The sequence below is a fragment of the Phyllostomus discolor genome, chromosome 1, assembly GCF_004126475.2.
Source record: "Phyllostomus discolor isolate MPI-MPIP mPhyDis1 chromosome 1, mPhyDis1.pri.v3, whole genome shotgun sequence".
Classification (NCBI taxonomy): Eukaryota; Metazoa; Chordata; class Mammalia; order Chiroptera; family Phyllostomidae; genus Phyllostomus; species Phyllostomus discolor.
Window position 1 is genome coordinate 31273959 of NC_040903.2, and position 18889 is coordinate 31292847.

General features: G+C 39.6%; 1 protein-coding gene across 2 annotated transcripts in view; it reads right to left on the reverse strand.

The window, feature by feature from the left end:
* SCFD2 (sec1 family domain containing 2) overlaps positions 1 to 18889 on the reverse strand; it is a 318375-nt gene that overhangs the window by 200935 nt on the left and 98551 nt on the right. For both annotated transcript variants that reach the window (XM_028507539.2, XM_036020503.1), the window contains exon 5: positions 7304 to 7553. In XM_028507539.2, coding sequence (XP_028363340.1) covers positions 7304 to 7553 — 250 coding nt within the window. The remainder of the gene's footprint in view (positions 1 to 7303; positions 7554 to 18889) is intronic.

The following is an 18889-nucleotide window of genomic DNA, read 5'->3' on the forward strand; positions in this document are numbered from 1 at the left end:
AGAAAACTACCCTGTATTCTATGCATTCCATTTCTTCTCTTTCCTGATCGAGATATTTATACAAGGCCGAATATGCAGCTAAGAATCAGCAATAATTAACCTCTGTCACTTAAGCAATTATGATTATTAAGATCATGTACAGATCGAAAATTTAGTGATATACACAGTATGTCTCATGTATTTGTGCACATATAAATATCAGTGCAAAAAGATCCATTCCAGGATCTTAGTTAAGAATGATTGTTCTTATAATGTGGTATGGAAAAATCAAGTACCTGAGAAAGTAATTTGTAACAATCCCTTAATATGTTAGCAAAATTGCTTAACTAGTTAGCCACTGTAACAGGCAGCTCTAAATATCTTTCTTCATAGCTGGTGATATATTTTAAATATGAACTAAATATTTTAAACTTCACTTGATATAGCTGTTTTGTAATATGTGCTGTGGTTAACTATTTTAATATGTTGGACAGTAAAACTAAATGTAACAGTTGCAACATTTCTCATGGGAGTGATTTAGGGCAGACATATGTTCTTCATCAGAGTTTCCAGCAGAAATCTTAGAAATCTAGAGGAAAAATAGACCCTATTATACCAGACAGTGTTGCAAACCATAATAGAAAACAAGAGTCTGTTTTTTGTTTTGTTTTGTTTTGTTTGGGCAGCCCTGAGACAAGAAACCTGAAAGGCAAAATGAAGGTGTATTCCTAATTAAAATTCTGTCACTGGAATGCCACGCTAACTTAGAAGCCATAAATAAAAATCAAGAGATGAGGTAGAATCCCTTTTGAAATGAATTTCCCCTTACATCCTGAAGTCCTTCTTCAGCAGAGTGGGTGGATTCTACAGCCATGATTGTGTACACTGTCACTTACTACAATGAGCCGGAGTTTTCATTCAAGTGTGGGTAACACGACGACTGGTGATGAACTTTTAGGGTCACTGCTCCAGTTACCGCACCACCATCCTTGTCGTTGCCAAACCAATAGGAATGCTCAAGGTCTAGAAAACAACTTCTCAAGGGAAAGATTTGTGAAATCTTGAAAACTGTTTTTCAATCAGAATAGTGCCCTTAGGAGCAAAAATCTGCAAAAATGTGTATTCTGAATTTGATGAATTGCCGAGGCAAAGCTGTGAGATGAGGAAAGAATGCAGAAGCGATAGAGTGAAGGAAGCACACAGGGAGAGATTCGTGTTAGCCCCTCGTCTCTCACAGTTCTCTGCCTGGAAGTACGTCATGTTTTACTACTCAAACTTTCTACAAGGCTGGGGGAAGCACTTGGCCAACTATGAAAAATGCTTTGTTTAAAAGACATACCTCTACGAACATAATAAACAAAATGTCTATGCCTAGTGTTAATGGAGATGCAAGTTTTTATAAGAAAGTGGAAGCCACAAATCTCAGTAATAATTTTATATGGTCTATGATTACCTGAACTCTTCAAAAAAGTTGTCATAAACAAATGAGAGAGGGAGGGAGGGAGAGAGGGAGAAGCCAGAAAGAGTTCTGCTGCCTGAATCTGAACTTCTAGTTGAGAAAAATAAATCCTTGTTTGTTAAGCTAATTTGGTAAGTTTTCCATTATATATATCCAGGTGCACTACGAACGCAAATGATACAGTAATTGATAATCCCAAATTATCAAGAGGAAGTAGAATAAGAGTCTAACAAATGGAAATTAGAGTTTCTATTTTTATCATGCCTCTATATATATATTGAACCACATACTTTTTAGATACTTATTAATCATTCATTCCCTAGCTTTACACTAAACCTAACTAAACAGGTCTAACCCCTATTGAATTTTTCTTTAAAGATAGTATAGCTTCATTTTTCTGCACGTATCTGTCTTATTCTCCCAGCACCGTTTATTGAATAAACTATCTTTAGCCCATTGTACATGCTTGCTCCCTCTGTCAAATATTAATTGACTATAAAGGTGCGGGTTTATTTCTGGGGTCTCTATTCTGTTCCATTGATCTATGTGTCTATTTTTATGCCAGTACCATGCTGTTTTGATTACTAGACCCCCATCTTACACCACACAAAAGAATAAATTCAAATGGGTCAAAGACCTAAATGTTAGACCCAGAATCCTAGACCCATAAAAATCCTAGAAGAAAGCCTAGGTACCAAGATCTCAGGTATTGCTCATAGCAATTTTTTTTTATCAGATCTATCTCCCCAGACAAGGGAAACAAAAGAAAAAATAAGCAGGACTACATCAAACTAAAAAGTTTTTGCACAGCAAAGGAAAACATCAACAAAATAAAAAGACAACCCACAGAATGGGAGAACATATTTGCCAATACATCTTGTAAGTGGTTAATATCCAAAATTTATAAAGTACTTACAAAACTCAACACCAAAAGATCCCCAAACAACCCAAATAAAAAATGGGCAAAGGACCTGAATAGATACTTCTCCAAAGAGGACATACAGATGGACTATAGACATATGAAAAGATGCTCAATGTCATTAATCATCAGAGAAATGCAAATTGAAACCATAATGAGATATCACCTCACATCTGTCAGAATGGCTACTATCAATAAATCAACAAAAAACAAGTGCTGATGAGGGTGCAGGGACAGGGGAACCCTTTTGCCCTGTTGGTGGGAACACAGACTGGTGCAGCCACTGTGGAAAGTAGTAGAGATACCGCAAAAAATTAAAAATGAATCTGCCTTTTGACCCAGTGATCCCACTTTTGGAACTATATCCAAATGAACTCAAAACACTAGTATAAAAGAACATAAGCACCCCAATGTTTATTGCAGCATTATTTACAATGGCCAAGGTACAGAAGCAGCCCAAGTGTCCATCAGCAGATGAGTGGATAAAACAACTATGGGACATTTACACAATGGAATACTGCTCAATTGTAAAAAAGAAGAAAATTTTACCCTTTGCAACAGTATGAACGGACCTGGGGAACCTTATGCTAAGTGAAAAAGTCAGTAGAGAAAGACAAATACCATATGACTTCACTCATATGTGGAATCTAATGAACAAACAGAAGGAACAAAGAAAATGTGGACAGACTCACGGATGAAGAACAAGATGTCAGTTAGCTGGGGAAGGGGGAAGAAGGGGGTACAGGGAATGAGAAAAAAGGGACATGGACATGGACAACAGTGTGGTGACTGCTGCCGGGAGGTGGGTATAAAGGGACTAAATGGTAATGGAAAAAATACAATAAATATTAAATTAAAAATAAAGATAGTATAAAAATTCAGGAAATAAATTGAGTAATATAAAAATTTTTTATCAAAAAGAAATTTTTTCAAAATAGTTTTGGGTGTTAAAAACCCTGTGCAAGTTTTGTTTTTCTTTGTTTTCTGAGTCCACAGCCTTCTGACCTACCCACCTCAGCACACTGATTTGTCCCTAATAGGTTCCAGGTGTGCCAAGCTGCTGCTTCGCTGCAGTTCACAGGTCAACCGGGTAGGGCCTGGAGTGGCCTGAGCCCCCAGGGCTGGCTGCCTCTGACCACAAGTGTCCTGTCTGTTTACCCCAGTATACTGTGCAAACATTTCCACTGTCTACATGCACCCCAATGTGAATAAGGGTGGGAAGCACTACCCTACAGGACGGCTAGATGCCATCAAAATAATAACATCCATGGGGAAAAAATGACCTAGTTACAATAGTGCATGGACCAAAAATTAGCTCATGCACATACCATTGCTTTATCCTTGGCAAAATTATGAGTGGTCCACAGGGCACCTGTGTTTACTATCAAGGGGGGTGATTTGTCCACTCATATACACCGCTGGGAAATGGCAGAGCCAGGACTTTGGAATCAAGGATTTCCGCCTGTGAGCCCTATGCTTTTCCTGCACGATGACATTCCAAGTCTGCACAGATCTTTAAAATGAGCATTTTGATTCCATTCTCTGAAGAGGGTTCAGATGGTTTTCCTCTGTTTCCTCTTGTGACTGCCATGCCAATACTAATGTATACAGAAACCGATACTCTCTTTGAACTTAGCAAGACTGAGAAAGAACAACATTAAGTGACATATTTAGGCCATAGCAATTTTCTTCCTTCAGCTCTCATCACTGACATGCATAGAGTCAACCCTTGTTATTTTGTATGCGTAGAAAAGAGAGTTTTTGCCTACCGCTCTCCCAAAAAGTATCTATTGAAAACAAAATAGCATCCTGCCATTGACCATGCTGAAGTTTTGTTTTGTCAATTATAATTTATTGTTGTCTATTTCATAAAAGGAAAGAATAAGAAGAAATAAAGTTGTTGAAATTAAATTACATATTAGACATATAAAAGGAAATATGAATCTTACACACAAGGCAATTATTGTCAAAAGGTATTCTTGAAATAAAAAGAATTAAGTTTGCTAGTCTTGTTTTAGAAAAAACTTGACAACCAATAGATTTCAACGACCGAAATGATATTTTAATTTCTTTATAGCAAAGCAGAAACAAAGAGGGTACATGCACAAAAACAGGAAGATATAAGGAAACATCTGTAAGTAGCTATTATAAAAAGATTAAAAAGCATAAGTAATATCTAAAACATTAACCAAAGATTAATTCACTGTTTAGAAAATAAGAACATGATGGAATGGTTGAGCATGCATAACTTAAAACAGTACGTGTAGCCTTGGCCGGTGTGGTTCAATTGGTGGAGCTCAGTCTCATAAGCCAAAAGGTCATGGGTTCGATTCCCAGACAGGGCACATGCCTAGGCTGCAGGGTGAGTCCCCGGTGGAGTGCATATTAGAGGCAACTGACTGATGTTCTCTCCCTCTCTCCCTCCTTTCCTCTCTCTATAAAATCAATAAACATGTTCTTGGGTGGGGATAAAAAAATTGTGTAAGCAAGCATAAGTTAGAGAATATTATATAAAATAAATGTAGTGGTAATGGAAGTGAGCTTGTGGCAAATTTAGAAATTTTGTGTTTAAAAATATGGGCTCTAGATCCGGAACAACAGGGTTCAAATTCTGGCTCTATCACTTAGCAGTTCAGTGACAATAACATGCTTAAGTTTTTAGTGCAGAAAAAGTATTGCTTTCTTGATCCTATTGATGTTAAGATCAGTAAAATTATAGCATTTTATGAAAAGTAGAATTCTTATATTGATAACTCGCTTGTTTTCGATAATACTTTTTAAACAAATTTTATCAACCACATGATGTGTACAAGGCATAAAATAAATTCTGCCAACCAGTAATGAGTAAGGCAAGACTATGAACTGGAATAACATAAGCACGACACTGTGGACAAGTTCAAGGTAAAACTCAATGTAAAAAGCTAGGTTAACCTAGTTCCATGATAAGCACCTTTGAAAGCAATTTGATTCTTCCAGTACATTCTGGGGTATCCCATCCTTGTCTAATGACACCCCTAACACTATCATATTACTTTTTATCAGGGGATATAGATTAAACATTCTCCTCAGCAGCTAACTGTAAACATAACCCTACTTCTCAGGACGAATGACCTTATAATGCACTTAATAAGGGTATGTCTGATCAGCCAAGTCAAAGTCTGTCTTCAGAAATAAAGTCCTTCTGGTGTGCACAGAAGTTTATCAAGGCCCGTGGGTCCCACCGGTAGGTCCACTTACATCAAATTTAAGTAGCATGTTTTATCCACCTTGTTTAAACTGAAATATATACTCAGCATTACACAAAGATGCTCTTAAAATTTTTAAATACACTGAATTTCCACAAATTTTTAATTTTTAATCTTCAACTGCTAAACTTAAAAATTTTCCTGTTATACACATGAATGTACAGAAGTGTTTTAAAAAGTGAAATCACAGTTCAAAGCAAGAAAATCCAATATCCTGAGCAATCCTAAATAGGGAAACTAATAAAGAATGAAATGCTGGGTCAATAAACACCTTGAGCAAATATTAAATGAACACTCTTAGGGCATGACCTCAATTCCCCAAGTAACGTAGTCACATACTAATGTTACAGAAAAGCTATCCAAATAACCTTGGCTAAAACACACCATCTTTGTTGTCTGTTTCTGAAATTATGCATTTCAAGAGTAACTTCCAATTAAATTCTCCTAGAATTCAATTTTACTTTGAATCAAATCACTGTTCTTAGCACCGTATAAACCATATTTAAGCTTCAATACCCATTTGTAGCCAAACACATGTAGTCACACAGCGCACTGCACCTAACTGAAATGGGGACAGATTCCACCGGTTTTCCTCAAGCAGATTTTGAGTTGGCAGACAGGTTCTATACTAAGCAAGAAAAAGTGTCTCATTTCTGTGGAAACTTCATTCGGTTTCCATCTCATCAGGGTTTCATTTTCCACAACCAAACAGAGGAAAGGTCAGCAGTGGGCACAAAGGAAAGCACACATGCCCGGGACGCTCAGGCCAACGGCTGCACGGCCTGCTTCTGAGCAATCCGGAGCTTCTCCCAGGGAGGCCCGACAGGGGCCAGGAGGAGGAGCTGGGGGACATACAATCTACCTCGACTGAGCCTTCTGAATGGAGAGGTCCACACACATCTACACACACACACACACATGCATTAGTGAATGGAAACTTGGTATGTTTTTAAAGTATGTAAGTTTTATGTGTGTTTTAATAATAACATCTTCCTCTCAAACAGATCCAGGCTCAGTCCATACTAATAGAAATAAGCTTTACAGAGAATATAAATAAAAATACTGAATTTGATACAGAATAAAACACATGAATGTCTCTGAGTTATATCACAGTCCCTACTAGAAGTGAAAAGTTAGATTTTATGATATTTAATTATATACTTCTCCCAAATTAAATAGCCCACTTTACTGGGATGTATGGGTATTATTTTGGATACCACCAAGTAATCCAGATTCAAATGAAATGTGACATGTCAAAATAGGAAATTACGCTGGAAAATGGTAACTTTTTAATCCTATATCATTGTGTAATATGTTAAGAAGACTGTTTTTTTTTTTAAGTTTGAAATGACAACACCAAGGAGAGTATGTCAACAGAAACCCTTTGAGTAAGATGCACTACATTTTATTTTCCTTTAAGATATTACGCCCTATGAATATTTTCCTATTTTAACAAGGCTCTGGCTCTAAGGAATATGAGTTCTGATAAGCAACTAGAAGGCTGCTTTGCTCCCACAACTGGAAAAAATATCTGCAAGGAAACCTCTGATGCTAAAGGCTAGCTAGCATTCACCAGGCCTTATGAAGTTCCAGACCATTCCAACGAAGATGGTTACGTCCTCTTTCTGAAGTGGCTTTTATTTTTAAACCCATTTTCTGTATCAGTGATGTTTATGTTCTAGATCTTTGTTAGACACTCACCTGTGATTTTCTGCAGCAAAGGTGACAACTTAGACTCCTCACAGAAGACCTGGGCCAGTGCTCTCTTCACCTTTTCTTCAGTTGCAGCCAGGGCCTTGTCCTCTGTGGACTCTCCAGTGACGGAGTAAATATATATTAGGAGGATCAGCAGCTCTTCGGGGCTGTAGTCATCACTGGTCCTCTGACTCGAAGGCTTAATCAGGGGCAGCAGCTGATGTAACACACCAGACATTGCGGACTCCCCGATGCTCTGAAATAAAAAGCGGTAATGTGACAACACGTTAGTCTTGTGCAAAGATGTAATTCATGCACCACGTCAGTCCAGACAGCACGCAGACAAGTCTGTGATGTTCACTGCCTACAATGCTTCTTATTTGTTTATTTCTTGTCTTGGAGATAATACTGCAAAAAATTTGGCATTAGAGTTGCTTGTTTTGAAAGATCTAGTTTATAATAGATTTAGTTTATAAAACTAAAAATACTATAAAAGATCTAGTTTACAAAACAGTGAGTCAAGTTGTAGATCCTATTATTTTATCTTACACTTGGTTAAACAGAATCTATTAGTTTTAAAAATAAAAATACAAGTACTTCAGATACTAGAACATTAAAATAAAATAATATATTTATAAAGTAAATGATTAAAAATAAAACATGTTAGTACCTATATATCCAAATGAGTGCTGACACTCCTTCAGAGGAATGACCTCAGATTTTTAAACAACTCCTTGGATGACATTAAACAGATTCCTTCATTGCTTTATATACCATTTCTAAAAAGCAAGTGTATACATCTAGTATCTATCCTAGAGAAGGCCTATGATTCTCTCCCCAGAGTAAAAGGATTTTTTTAGAGATAGTTATACAAAGTAAAACATGGTGGGATAACCATCATAATCATTTGAAAAGACTCACTCACTAGCATCTGGCCATCAGACCATCATTTTCAAGTTGTTAATCTAAGATATGTTGCTAGAGAGCAAAACCCCTTATTATTGACACTCTAGCAGATTTCTGTTGGCTAGATAATAGCTGTGAATATCAATTTCTAAAATTTCATTCTCACCTGTTTAATGCATTCCAAAAAGTTAATTATTGAGTTGAACATAAAGTCAAGAATACTGATCAGTCTTCAAGAGGCACTATGAGATACGTGGAAATAAAGACGCTCTGTTTCAAATTCCTGATTCCAATACTGACTGTCCACTATCTAGTTCCTTAACCTCTTAGAGTCTCAGTAAATGTCTTAGAATCTCTTTCTCTCTAAAGTGACAGGATACAATGAGAGGACGGCTGAGCTCTTAGATTACAATTTTGTCCAGTTCTCCATTTTCACTTTCTCCACTCCCCCTTTTTAAAACATCACAGTTGGTGGTAGAAGGCAGCAAAGCATTTTCTCACTGTTGGCTACACAGTGCTCAAAAACACAAGGCTTTACTGTGAGAACAAATGCAGACACAGAAATATTGTAGACACGTGCGCCACATGGACTGGTAACAGACATTTCCTAGCTCTGTCCACTAAGAGGGTTTAGACGCAGTGACACACCACTAGCAATGAGCACACCCAGTGGCCAGAACTAAGTTTCTAATATCGTTCTCAAACAAAAGGAAACAGAGATCCTTGGGAAGATGGCTAATTGTAGGGATGGGCCAGGGAAAATACAAGAGGAACCTGGGAGATCTTGTAGTGCCAGAAAGTAAGGAAATCCTTAAAAAAACAAAAGAATGGTGGCAAGTAAAAGGACAGAAGAGATGATTGGAAGATCCCTCAGCAGCCCGAGCTGAACAGTTTGAACAAAAATATTCCATTGTAATGGGTTATAATCCAAGTATAAGATAAATGTGCATCACTCCATAATGATATAAATGACTACATTAATTAATAAATGCAGAAGAGACAAGTCTGCCTTAAGAATATTCCCAATAACTTATGTAGATACCCACCACCAGGAGGTACAGCTTAATACTCCCACCTCGTAAATGTGGGCTGCACATGTTGACTTGCTTCTCAAAAAATCTTTTATAAAAAAGGGAGGGGTGGGAATGCTGTAGCTGGCATAGCTCAGTGGATTGAGCACAGGTCTTTGAACCAAAGGGTTGCCAGTTTGATTCCCAGTCGGGGCACACACCTGGGTTGCAGGCTAGGTCCCCATTGGGGGCCACGTGAGAGGCAACTACACATTGATGTTTCTCTCTTTCTTGTTCCCTTCCCCTTTCTCTAAAAATAAATAAATAAAATCTTAAAAAAAAAAAAAAAAAACAGGGAAGGGAGGGGTATCTTTACCTTAGCCAGAAGATCAAGGTTAACATTACTAGTGGTAAGTCATATTGATATCATGTCCCCAATATGATCTAATGAGAATGACACTCACTTTCATGGTATTTCTTCTCCCAAATCCAACACCGCATGATGAAACATTGGATAAATCCTAACTGAGAGATATTATACAAAATGCCTGGCCAGTACTCTTTAAATTGCCAAGGTCATGAAAAACAAGGAAAGGCTGAAAAACTATCACACACCACGTCAGACTTAGAAAACACAACGACTAAATGTAATTTGGGATTGTGGAACACAGAAAGGATATTAGGGGAAAACTAGTAAAATCAGAATAAAATCCAGAGTTTATACTTAATCACAATGGACCCATATTAGTTTCTTTGTTCTGACAAATGCACCGCAGTAGTGTAAGATGTTAATAATAAGCTGAGAGATATACAGAAAATCTCTGTACTATCTTAGCACATAGCTTACCTTTTCTAAAATCTAAAACTGTTTTAAAATAAAATATTTATTGGGAAAGGAAGAAGGAGGGGAGGGGAAGGAAGGAGAGATCAGATGAGACAAATCCAGGTCTATTTTGATCTCCTTTCTGTTAGCCCGAAAATTCCAGGAAAGGCAATTTCTGCTCAGTATGAGGAAGAACTCCTATAACCAGCACCAAGAAAAGGGACTGACTCCAGAAGCAATAAACTTCCCACCAATGGCAAAGGGAGGCAGGGTGATTGGAAAGGCTGAACCAGAGGGAATCCCATGCCACTAGAAGGTGAACTAGAGCTTCCTAGTGCTCTCCATAAAAGCATGGCTCCAGACCGGATATGCACTGACCATCTGATCTTCTCTGCTCTGACAATGAAACCTCAACAAGAAGGAAGAAAAACACCAGTGATGCCCTGGACTGAAACCTTTTCAAAGGTGAGAGAAAGAATCTGAGGAGGACTAATAATGAGGACATGGAAGTAAGATTACATGCCTGGGTTTGAATCCCGGCTGTACTACTTATTTGCCACGCAACCTTGGGCAAGTTGTTTAACTTTGCCAAGTCTCAGTTTCCTCATCTACTAACATGGAAAAAAAACCCAACATATACTTGAATATTAAGCAACCCCAAACAATAGGCCCCATCTTTATAATTCTGAGACAATTACTTAAACTACTTTGTGCTCTGAAATAGAGTAATCCCCACAACGGGGCAATCTTTGTCAGGACTCAAACATAAGGGGCCACCCTCTTTTCCGAGGGCTAATTTTGGGGGAAAACACTTTCTCTTGCATCTGAGGATCGACAACAATAGCTTTTGTTTCATAAGGTCGTTTTCAAGATTTAATAATAGAAGTAAATCACTTAGCACTGTGCCTGGCACACAGCCTTGGATACATATTAACTATTACTCCAACCACTATTGCCTACCACTCCATGGTCTCCTTTCTTCCCCAGCAGAAGTGACAGAGATGACTAGGAAGGGAATGCAATGCTTTCCAGGAATAGGAAGTTAGCCGTCTCAAAGGACAGAGGAGCAGCCTACAAACTGCAAAGTTAGTCGAAGGTTAAAGGCAACGTAAACATTATTAAACACCGCCTTTAAGAAAAGCACACACAGAGCAAACCACAATCAAAGCAAAAAAAAAGAAAACAACAACCAGGGATTAAATTTCTTATTCATTTTGATATAAATGGGCCTACTGGTAGGAGGTGGAAGACTAGAGCTGTGTCTTGTGACAAAACGATTCTGTAGACTGGGGCTCCTGTTATTTTTGAATGAGTCCCCAGTAACTCCATACAAAGGGCCCTCTGTAAAATGCATGTTGTCTTTAGAAAGTCCAACTTTTGGGCTGAATTAAAACACCTCTGCAAAGTCAGAGTCAGTCCTTGTGCTGGCTACCTCTCCAGGCATGAGGAGCAAACAGGCCACCTTCTGTGTGGCTGCCGAGCAGGCTGGGATGGCCTCACACCTCTCTTCTGTGGTGCAGAGCCTGCAGACACTCAGGGACACTCTGACCCACTGCAGGGTGCTGCTGGAGAATCCACCTCTGCAGTCCCTCCAAGCTCCCGCTCAGTCCCAGGTATGCTGCCAGTAGGTGCCTGAAGGAGTGCTTATGGCCCTCCTACCCCAAACATCACCTGCCATCCTTGCACCAAGACATGCCACTAGGCCTTAAATTCCCTTAACAAGCCATTCTCCTTGTTTATATGTCCCAGGAAAAATGGAAACATGTAACTGGGATGTGTAAGGATAACTCATCGAGGCACTAATGCATTCTTTATTGAGTACATACGATGTGCCAGCTACCTTGATATTGTATGGGCATACAAAGAACAAAGGAAGGCAGAAGATTACAGAGCTACAGGGGAGTGGGGTAGGAGTAAACAGTGTGATGGTGCAATAATAAGAGCTTTAGTAGAGGTAATTCATTCACAGAAATACAACAAAGGAACACCTAAATCCTGCAAGAAGTGGTACCACAACTGAGTCTTAAACAATCAGCATCTCATATGAGGAAGCAGCAAAGGTCTGAGAAATGAGTGATGGGATAGGACACTTCCTTCATTCCTTATTTAAGGCACACTTACTAGAGTGTGTGCTAGGCAGAAAAATGGCCCCCCAAAGAAGCCTGAACTCTAGTCTCCAGAACCGTAAATATGTTACCTTATATGACAAATGGGACTTTGCAGCTGCAATTTAGGTTACAGATCTTGGGATGCGGAGACTACCCTGCATTATTCGGTGAGCCCAATCTAATCACATAAGTCCCTAAAGCAGAGGACTTTTCCCGACTGCGGTCAGAGCGAGATGCAGTGATGAAGGGTCAGGAAGAAGCAACACTGCTGACTTTGAAGATGGAGGAAGCGGGCCATGAGCCAAGGAATGCAAGGGGCCTGTAGAAGTTGGAGAAGACAAAGGAGCAGATGCCCCCCTAGAGGCTCTGGGAAGAAATCCAGTGCTGCCTATACCTTGATTTTAGTTCAGCGAAACTGGTATGAGATTTCTGACCTACACAATTGTAAGGTAGCAAATTTATGTTGTTTTATGTCACTAAGTTTGTGGTGATTTGCTATACTAGCCACAGGAAATTAACACACGTAGTTTTCATGAGCCAGGGCATGCGAAGCTCTGCATCAGGGCCCACAGCCCAGGCAGAGAACCTGGTACCTTGTAAGGCTCCCTAAATACTTGCCAAATAACTGAAAGAACAAGAAGAGCAAGCAGGAAGGTACCTTGGTGGTACCTCTTCCATCTGTACCACTAGGGATCCAGTGAGTGCCTTTAGAGATGTCACAGCAAGGGAAGGCATGGAAACACACCAAACTTAACATTTGCTAACTATCAGTTTTACTTAGAAATAGTTAGTTTAAGACCTTGCAATCTCATAAGCCAGTAGTTTTTGGGCCCAGGATAAACACAAAGGACAGTGGTTTTTGGAGTGAGGTCCACATTCCCAAGATTTCAGAGAGACCTCTCAGGAAGTAAGGTCAAACTGTTTTTACAATAATACTAAGGCATTCTTTGCCTTTTTCACATTTGCACTAGCAGTGCAAAAATAATGGGGGTAAAATTGCTGGTACCTAGCACATCGAGGAGAGCAGCTGCAGACTGTGCTAGCAGGCATTGCAGTCTTTATCTCTATGCTCTGTACGCACAGTTGGAATTTTTTAAAAAGCCAGTTTCACTTAAGAATGCTCTTGATTAAGCAGTAAAACTTAATCTTAGCACATGTCAACCCTTACATAAACGTCTCTTTAATATTCCGTGTCACAGGAGCTGCGCACAAAGCACTTCTGCTGTATGCTGAAGGGCAATGGTTATCTGGAGGGAAAGCACTTACGTAATACTCTGAGTGGTGAACTGAACTAATGGTTTCTCTCATGCGATAGCACTGTTAATTGAAAGAATTTCAGATAGAGAAATTATAATAATTAAGACTTGGGTATTTGCCAAACATATTCTCGAAAATGAACAAAGTGAGCTTGTTCCTTTAAGGAAAACAACTGATATATTTATTGCCAATGATAAAATTCTGCCTCTTAAGCAAAAATTCAAACTTTGGAAAACTTTTATCTGTCACTGCCAGATTCTCTGAGATTAATGGTGACATTAAAAATGTGATTTTTTTAAACTGCATAATGAAATGTATCGGCATTTGGAAGATCTGCATAACTTAGTGAGCCAGTATTTTCCAAATGACCAATGTATGATGTAAGAAAATCAGTCATAAGCAAATGATCCATCCAAAATACAACACAGATGAGTGAATTTTAATATAGAAAAAGCTCACCGATATAGTTTCCAACTTCACATTACAATTCACCTTTAGGAAATTATGACTTTTATCAGCAAACATCTGAAAAGACTATGAAAATACCCCTCCCTTTTCCAATTATGTTTCTGCATAAGGCTGAATTTTCTTGATATACTTCAATGAAATAACATAAGACAGCATATAAACAGGGAGGCAAATGTAAGAATCCAATTATTTTCTATTCAGCGAGGCATTCAAAAGATTTGCAAGAATATAAACCAAGGATATTCTCACTTATTTCTGTCTTTTGGAAATATAGTATGTCATTTATATTAGCTTATTATTTTAAAGGAACTAATAACTATTTTTAACTTTTCTCAGCTTTAATTTCTAACACAGCAAACACCAATATTTACTGATTTAAGGATGTCATATCCTAAAAAGAAAGCTCATTATTTTTACTCTCTTTTCCCCTTTTTATGGCTAAAGTGCAGTGGTGTTAGTAGTATAGCTTCAACTGCCTCTCATGAGAGAAGGCAAAGACATCAGTTAGTTAAATCGAAGCTTCTCAAAATTTAGTGTGCATGTGAATTACCTGGGGCTCTTGTGAAATGCAGTGCCCATTCTTCAGGTTTGGGATGGAGTCCATGGGTTATGCACTTCGGACAGGTTCTCAATGATCCCAGTGCTGCTGGTCCATGGCCCACATTTTTAGTGGCATCTGGCCTGAACCACCCAACAATTTCTAGACTGCAATGTGTATGGAAAATAAACCATGCTGTTTGAATCACTGTGTTTGTGGATTCCTTCAGTATCTCACCTTTACCTGAATGCCAACTTAACTCACAAATCTCTATTTCTAGTCAACTTTCTCTCCTTGCTCCTTCCCCACACGGTCAGCTACCTACTGGACTTCTCCACTCTCACAAGAAGTCTGTGGATTAACTCAACATGTCTAAAACTGAAATCAAGACTTCCACACCCGAATCTGGTCCTCAGTCTGCATATCTTATACTGCTGTGAGGTACCATCACTCTTCCGGTTGACCAGGACAGAAGCTCGGACCCTCCTGCAGCTTCCCCTTATTCCTGCCACATCAAATAAGCCACCAAGTCCTCACAATTTTCTATACCCATGTTTTCTCGATCCCTTCCTCTACCACCTAAGTTGCAACAACCATTATCTCTAGCCATGATTTACCTCAATCTAAACCATGATCTCCTTAAAATTAGTTCATGGTTTCCACTGCCTTCGAGATAAAGCCTTTACATGACATATGCATTTTACCTTCATGGTCCCAGTTAACTGTTCAGCCTCAACCATCACGAACCCTTTCCTTACAGGCTGTATGTCAGCTCTGCTGAACGACTTGCCCGGGCCTCTGTGTTTTTGCACATGACTCTCTCCCTGCCCAGAATGTTTTCTTTCCCCTCTTTCCCACCTGCTCTCACGATTCAATTCAAGTGTTATCTCCTCTGACTTTCCCTATATGTGTTAAATGTGCCTATTTTATTATCCCTGAGAAGCCTTTATTTCCCTCTACCATGGCTCTTATCACTCTGGATTTAATTGTTTATTCATGTCTAGCTCCCTTTAAAGACTGAGAAATCCTTGATGGCAAGAATAGTATCTTAATCTTAATGGTATCTCTAGCATGTAGCTCAGTCCTTTGAACACAGTATCAAAGTATGCTCACCTTTGTAATGAAGTAGCTGACATCAGGAACATGGAAATGAACATTTACAAAGATATAATTATAGACCATCTAATGTATTCCGCCTGATTTTTCTGTAACACAGGTATTATTATTTCAGAAACTGAGGCTGAGAAAGGTTACCTGTCAAGAACAAGAGCTGGCAAAAGGCTGAGCTGGGTTCCAATGCCAATCTTTCTCCAAAACCTACGTCTGGTCCACTGCACATTTCCTCTCCAATGCTTTCCAACCAGAGGGGAGCCAGAGTTTGTGGGGAGGAGGAATCCAGACCTTTGAGACAGGGTATGGTGCAGGATTCTGACTGCACAAATCGTCAAGGGAACCCCACAAACGAGCAGACAACAGCAAGAGCAGCAATATGCCAACCTAACACGTCAGAGGTGAGCACTGGCTTACAGCTCTTGAGAGTCCCAAGTGAGGTAGGTGACTGACTTCAGAACCTTATTCAAGGTTAAAAACCTCTGGTGCAGGAACATGTAGTTTCAGCCACAAATTTTAAGGCAGAATTTCCCATCCTGGTGTTGCCGTGCATGTTTATCCCCAAGCCCAAGCCCAAGTGATGGCTGGCTGGGGCCTGGGATAGCCAGTGCCGCTGGGCCAATGGCTTCCAATTCTGTGTGATGGACAACCCAGTGTACCCTGTACAAACAGCATAGTTTTCTATGTTTACCCATCTCTATGTGAACAAAGGATGGGATGTGCTGAGAAGATATGCATCAAAGGGAATCAGACCTCGAAGTCATCAAAGGGGGTTGAAATGGCCTCCAGGAGCCCCTGGTTTGAAGAGGGTAGATGGCAGTACTGCATGGGCTCCAGAGGGGAAGTAGGAAGAGGGTGGTAGATCAAGGGTGCGGAAGTTGTATGGACAGGCTCAGGTCCCTTCGCAAGGGAAGTGGGAAGGGGCAAGACACAAGGTGGAGAAGAGCCCAGACTATTCAGGACCACACAGCCCATTGTTACAACTTTTCGCTTTTTTTCTGAGATAAACGAGGCTTTAAGGAGAGGAATGGTATGATTTAATTTATGTTTTAAAAAGCTATCACTCAAGCTGTGGTGAAGAGAAGAGATGGTGTAGGGGCAAGGGCAGATGTAGGAAGTCATTTCAATAATCCGAGTGAGAAGCGATGCGGCTTGGACCAAGGTAGATGCTTTGGAGGTACTGTGAATTGGTTGAATCTGGAAATGTTTTGAAGCTAAAGCCAGCACAGGTTGCTGATGGATTGGATATGAAATGTGAGAGGAGAAGAGTCTAAAATTATTTCAAGGTTCATGAATGGAGCTTCAGAGCAGGACGCTGTAGTTCAAAGGAGAAAAAGAGAAGCAGAATTGGAGTGAAATGTAAGAACAGGATGGATACAAATGTTTCAGGAACGGGAAATGTTTGAGCTCAGGGCAGTGAGAAAGGGACCACAGTAAAGGGAAGGCTTCTGGAGGGAGTAACATATGGCACAGACAAGGAAGCTGGAAGGATGTATTAAGAAGACAATGCAATGAGAAGATGTAAAGGAACCCAGACAGGCTACCCTCAAAGTATGAACACGTTTCTCAAATCTCCCTCTGAGGAATGAGCTGGTAATCTATGTCTTGGAGTAAATGATTCCCTGGCTCTGAGACATGGTGAAGTCTTCAGTCAAAGTGAAAACAGATTCTTACAAACTTTTTCTCCCACTGAAAAGGCCGTTAGAGAAAAAGTGCAGTATAGTCAGTCACGCAATAGAATACTACACAGCAATGAATGAACTATAATTTCATGGAATGACGATACGGATGAACCTCACAAATATATTGTTGAATGAATGAATCCATAGAAAAGAATATATTATATAATTCCATTTATGTAAATAAAAAAACAGGGAAAACTAATCTATGTTTTTAAAGCCCCTACCCTTCAGAAGAAAGGAGGAACTGGGAGGCTTCCAGGGTTGCTGGTAATATTCTGTTTCTTGATCTGGGTGCTGATTACACAGATGTGTTCATTTATTAGACATTCACTAAGCTGTATTTTTCTATGTTATATTTTACTTCAGTACAAATTCTTTAAAATGCCATTATACCAGGCCACATTTCCTGTGTCCTGGGAAGAACAGAGCTATCTACTTAGAGTTCTTATTACACATTAGCATTTACCCAAAGCAAGAGCAGGGGAACAGAAGGAGCTTGTAAGAACTGTGGAATAATCTAATTCTGCTACACGTAACTTCAGCTACGAGTAAAGGGTACGGCCTTGATTTCAGAGAAGGATGGAAAAAACAACTTGTAATGGCTGTTCAGCTTAAAACACTCATATGTTTCAGGGGGATAGAAACTTTTTTTGTAACTTTTTTTCCCTCATCTCTCAGGAATTGATGTTTTGCTGTGCTTCAAACAAAACTGCCAAGTTTAAGGGGCTGTCTTCTGTTAGCAGGCCAGCTGGGCCTTAAGTTGCATGAAACGAGGGACAAGCTTCTTCTTCAGAGGGCAGAACAGGACACCGCAACGGAGCTGGGAATGCTGCATCCCACAAAATCTCCAGCCATTTGTCTTTATCTGGCCACTTTAACGATTTAAGAGCTCTCTTTGCCATGTTATCATCAATCAATTACAATGATTAAGAAGCTGCTAAAAACTGGAGTTTTTAAAATGCAACTATCCATGACCTAAATTTCCTGCTGGTTCTTTAGCCCCAAGTTAGGTCAGTTTGTCAAGGGAGCCAATAAAAATAATAAAAACGGGTCAGCACTGGGCTTTCTGAAGCCTGTATAGAAATAGTCACACTCTCCCCATCAGTGCCAGCTCAGTGTGCCCACTCTTTGCTTCAGCTCTCCACAGAGTGTACATAGGATCTCAGTACCCATCTTTCCCCCCTTCTCCCTCCTGCTCGCTTTCTTTCTAATCTGGCTAAGCAACAGTCCCATAACTCTTAGCAGGCAACTGAAATGATGTCGTTTTGCTGACTCCAGCAAAGGAGTTACATTTTGGCAATTTAGTGAATATATGAAAAGATGAAAATATAAATCTTAGCTACCCTAATGGAGAATGCAATACTGTACTTCCTAGCCTGTGTAGAATTTGAATTCCAGGGTGTACAAAGCAAAGCAAAGAAAAGAAAAGCAAAGACTACTGAGTGCGGAGGAGGAAGAAAGAGGAAGTGGAGACACAGCTTACAGGTTGTCTGTGAAAACCAGAACAATTATCTTAAGTACTATTTCAGCACATTTCACATTACTTGACAGGAAGTAAGGAGGAGGGTGCTGCACTCTCCAAGGCCCCAGGCACCCTTGGGAGAGGTACCAGAAACACGGCAATTCTCATGAGTAAGAATGCACCGTTCCTCACACCTGTGACACGCTCGTAGACACGCTTACAGACACC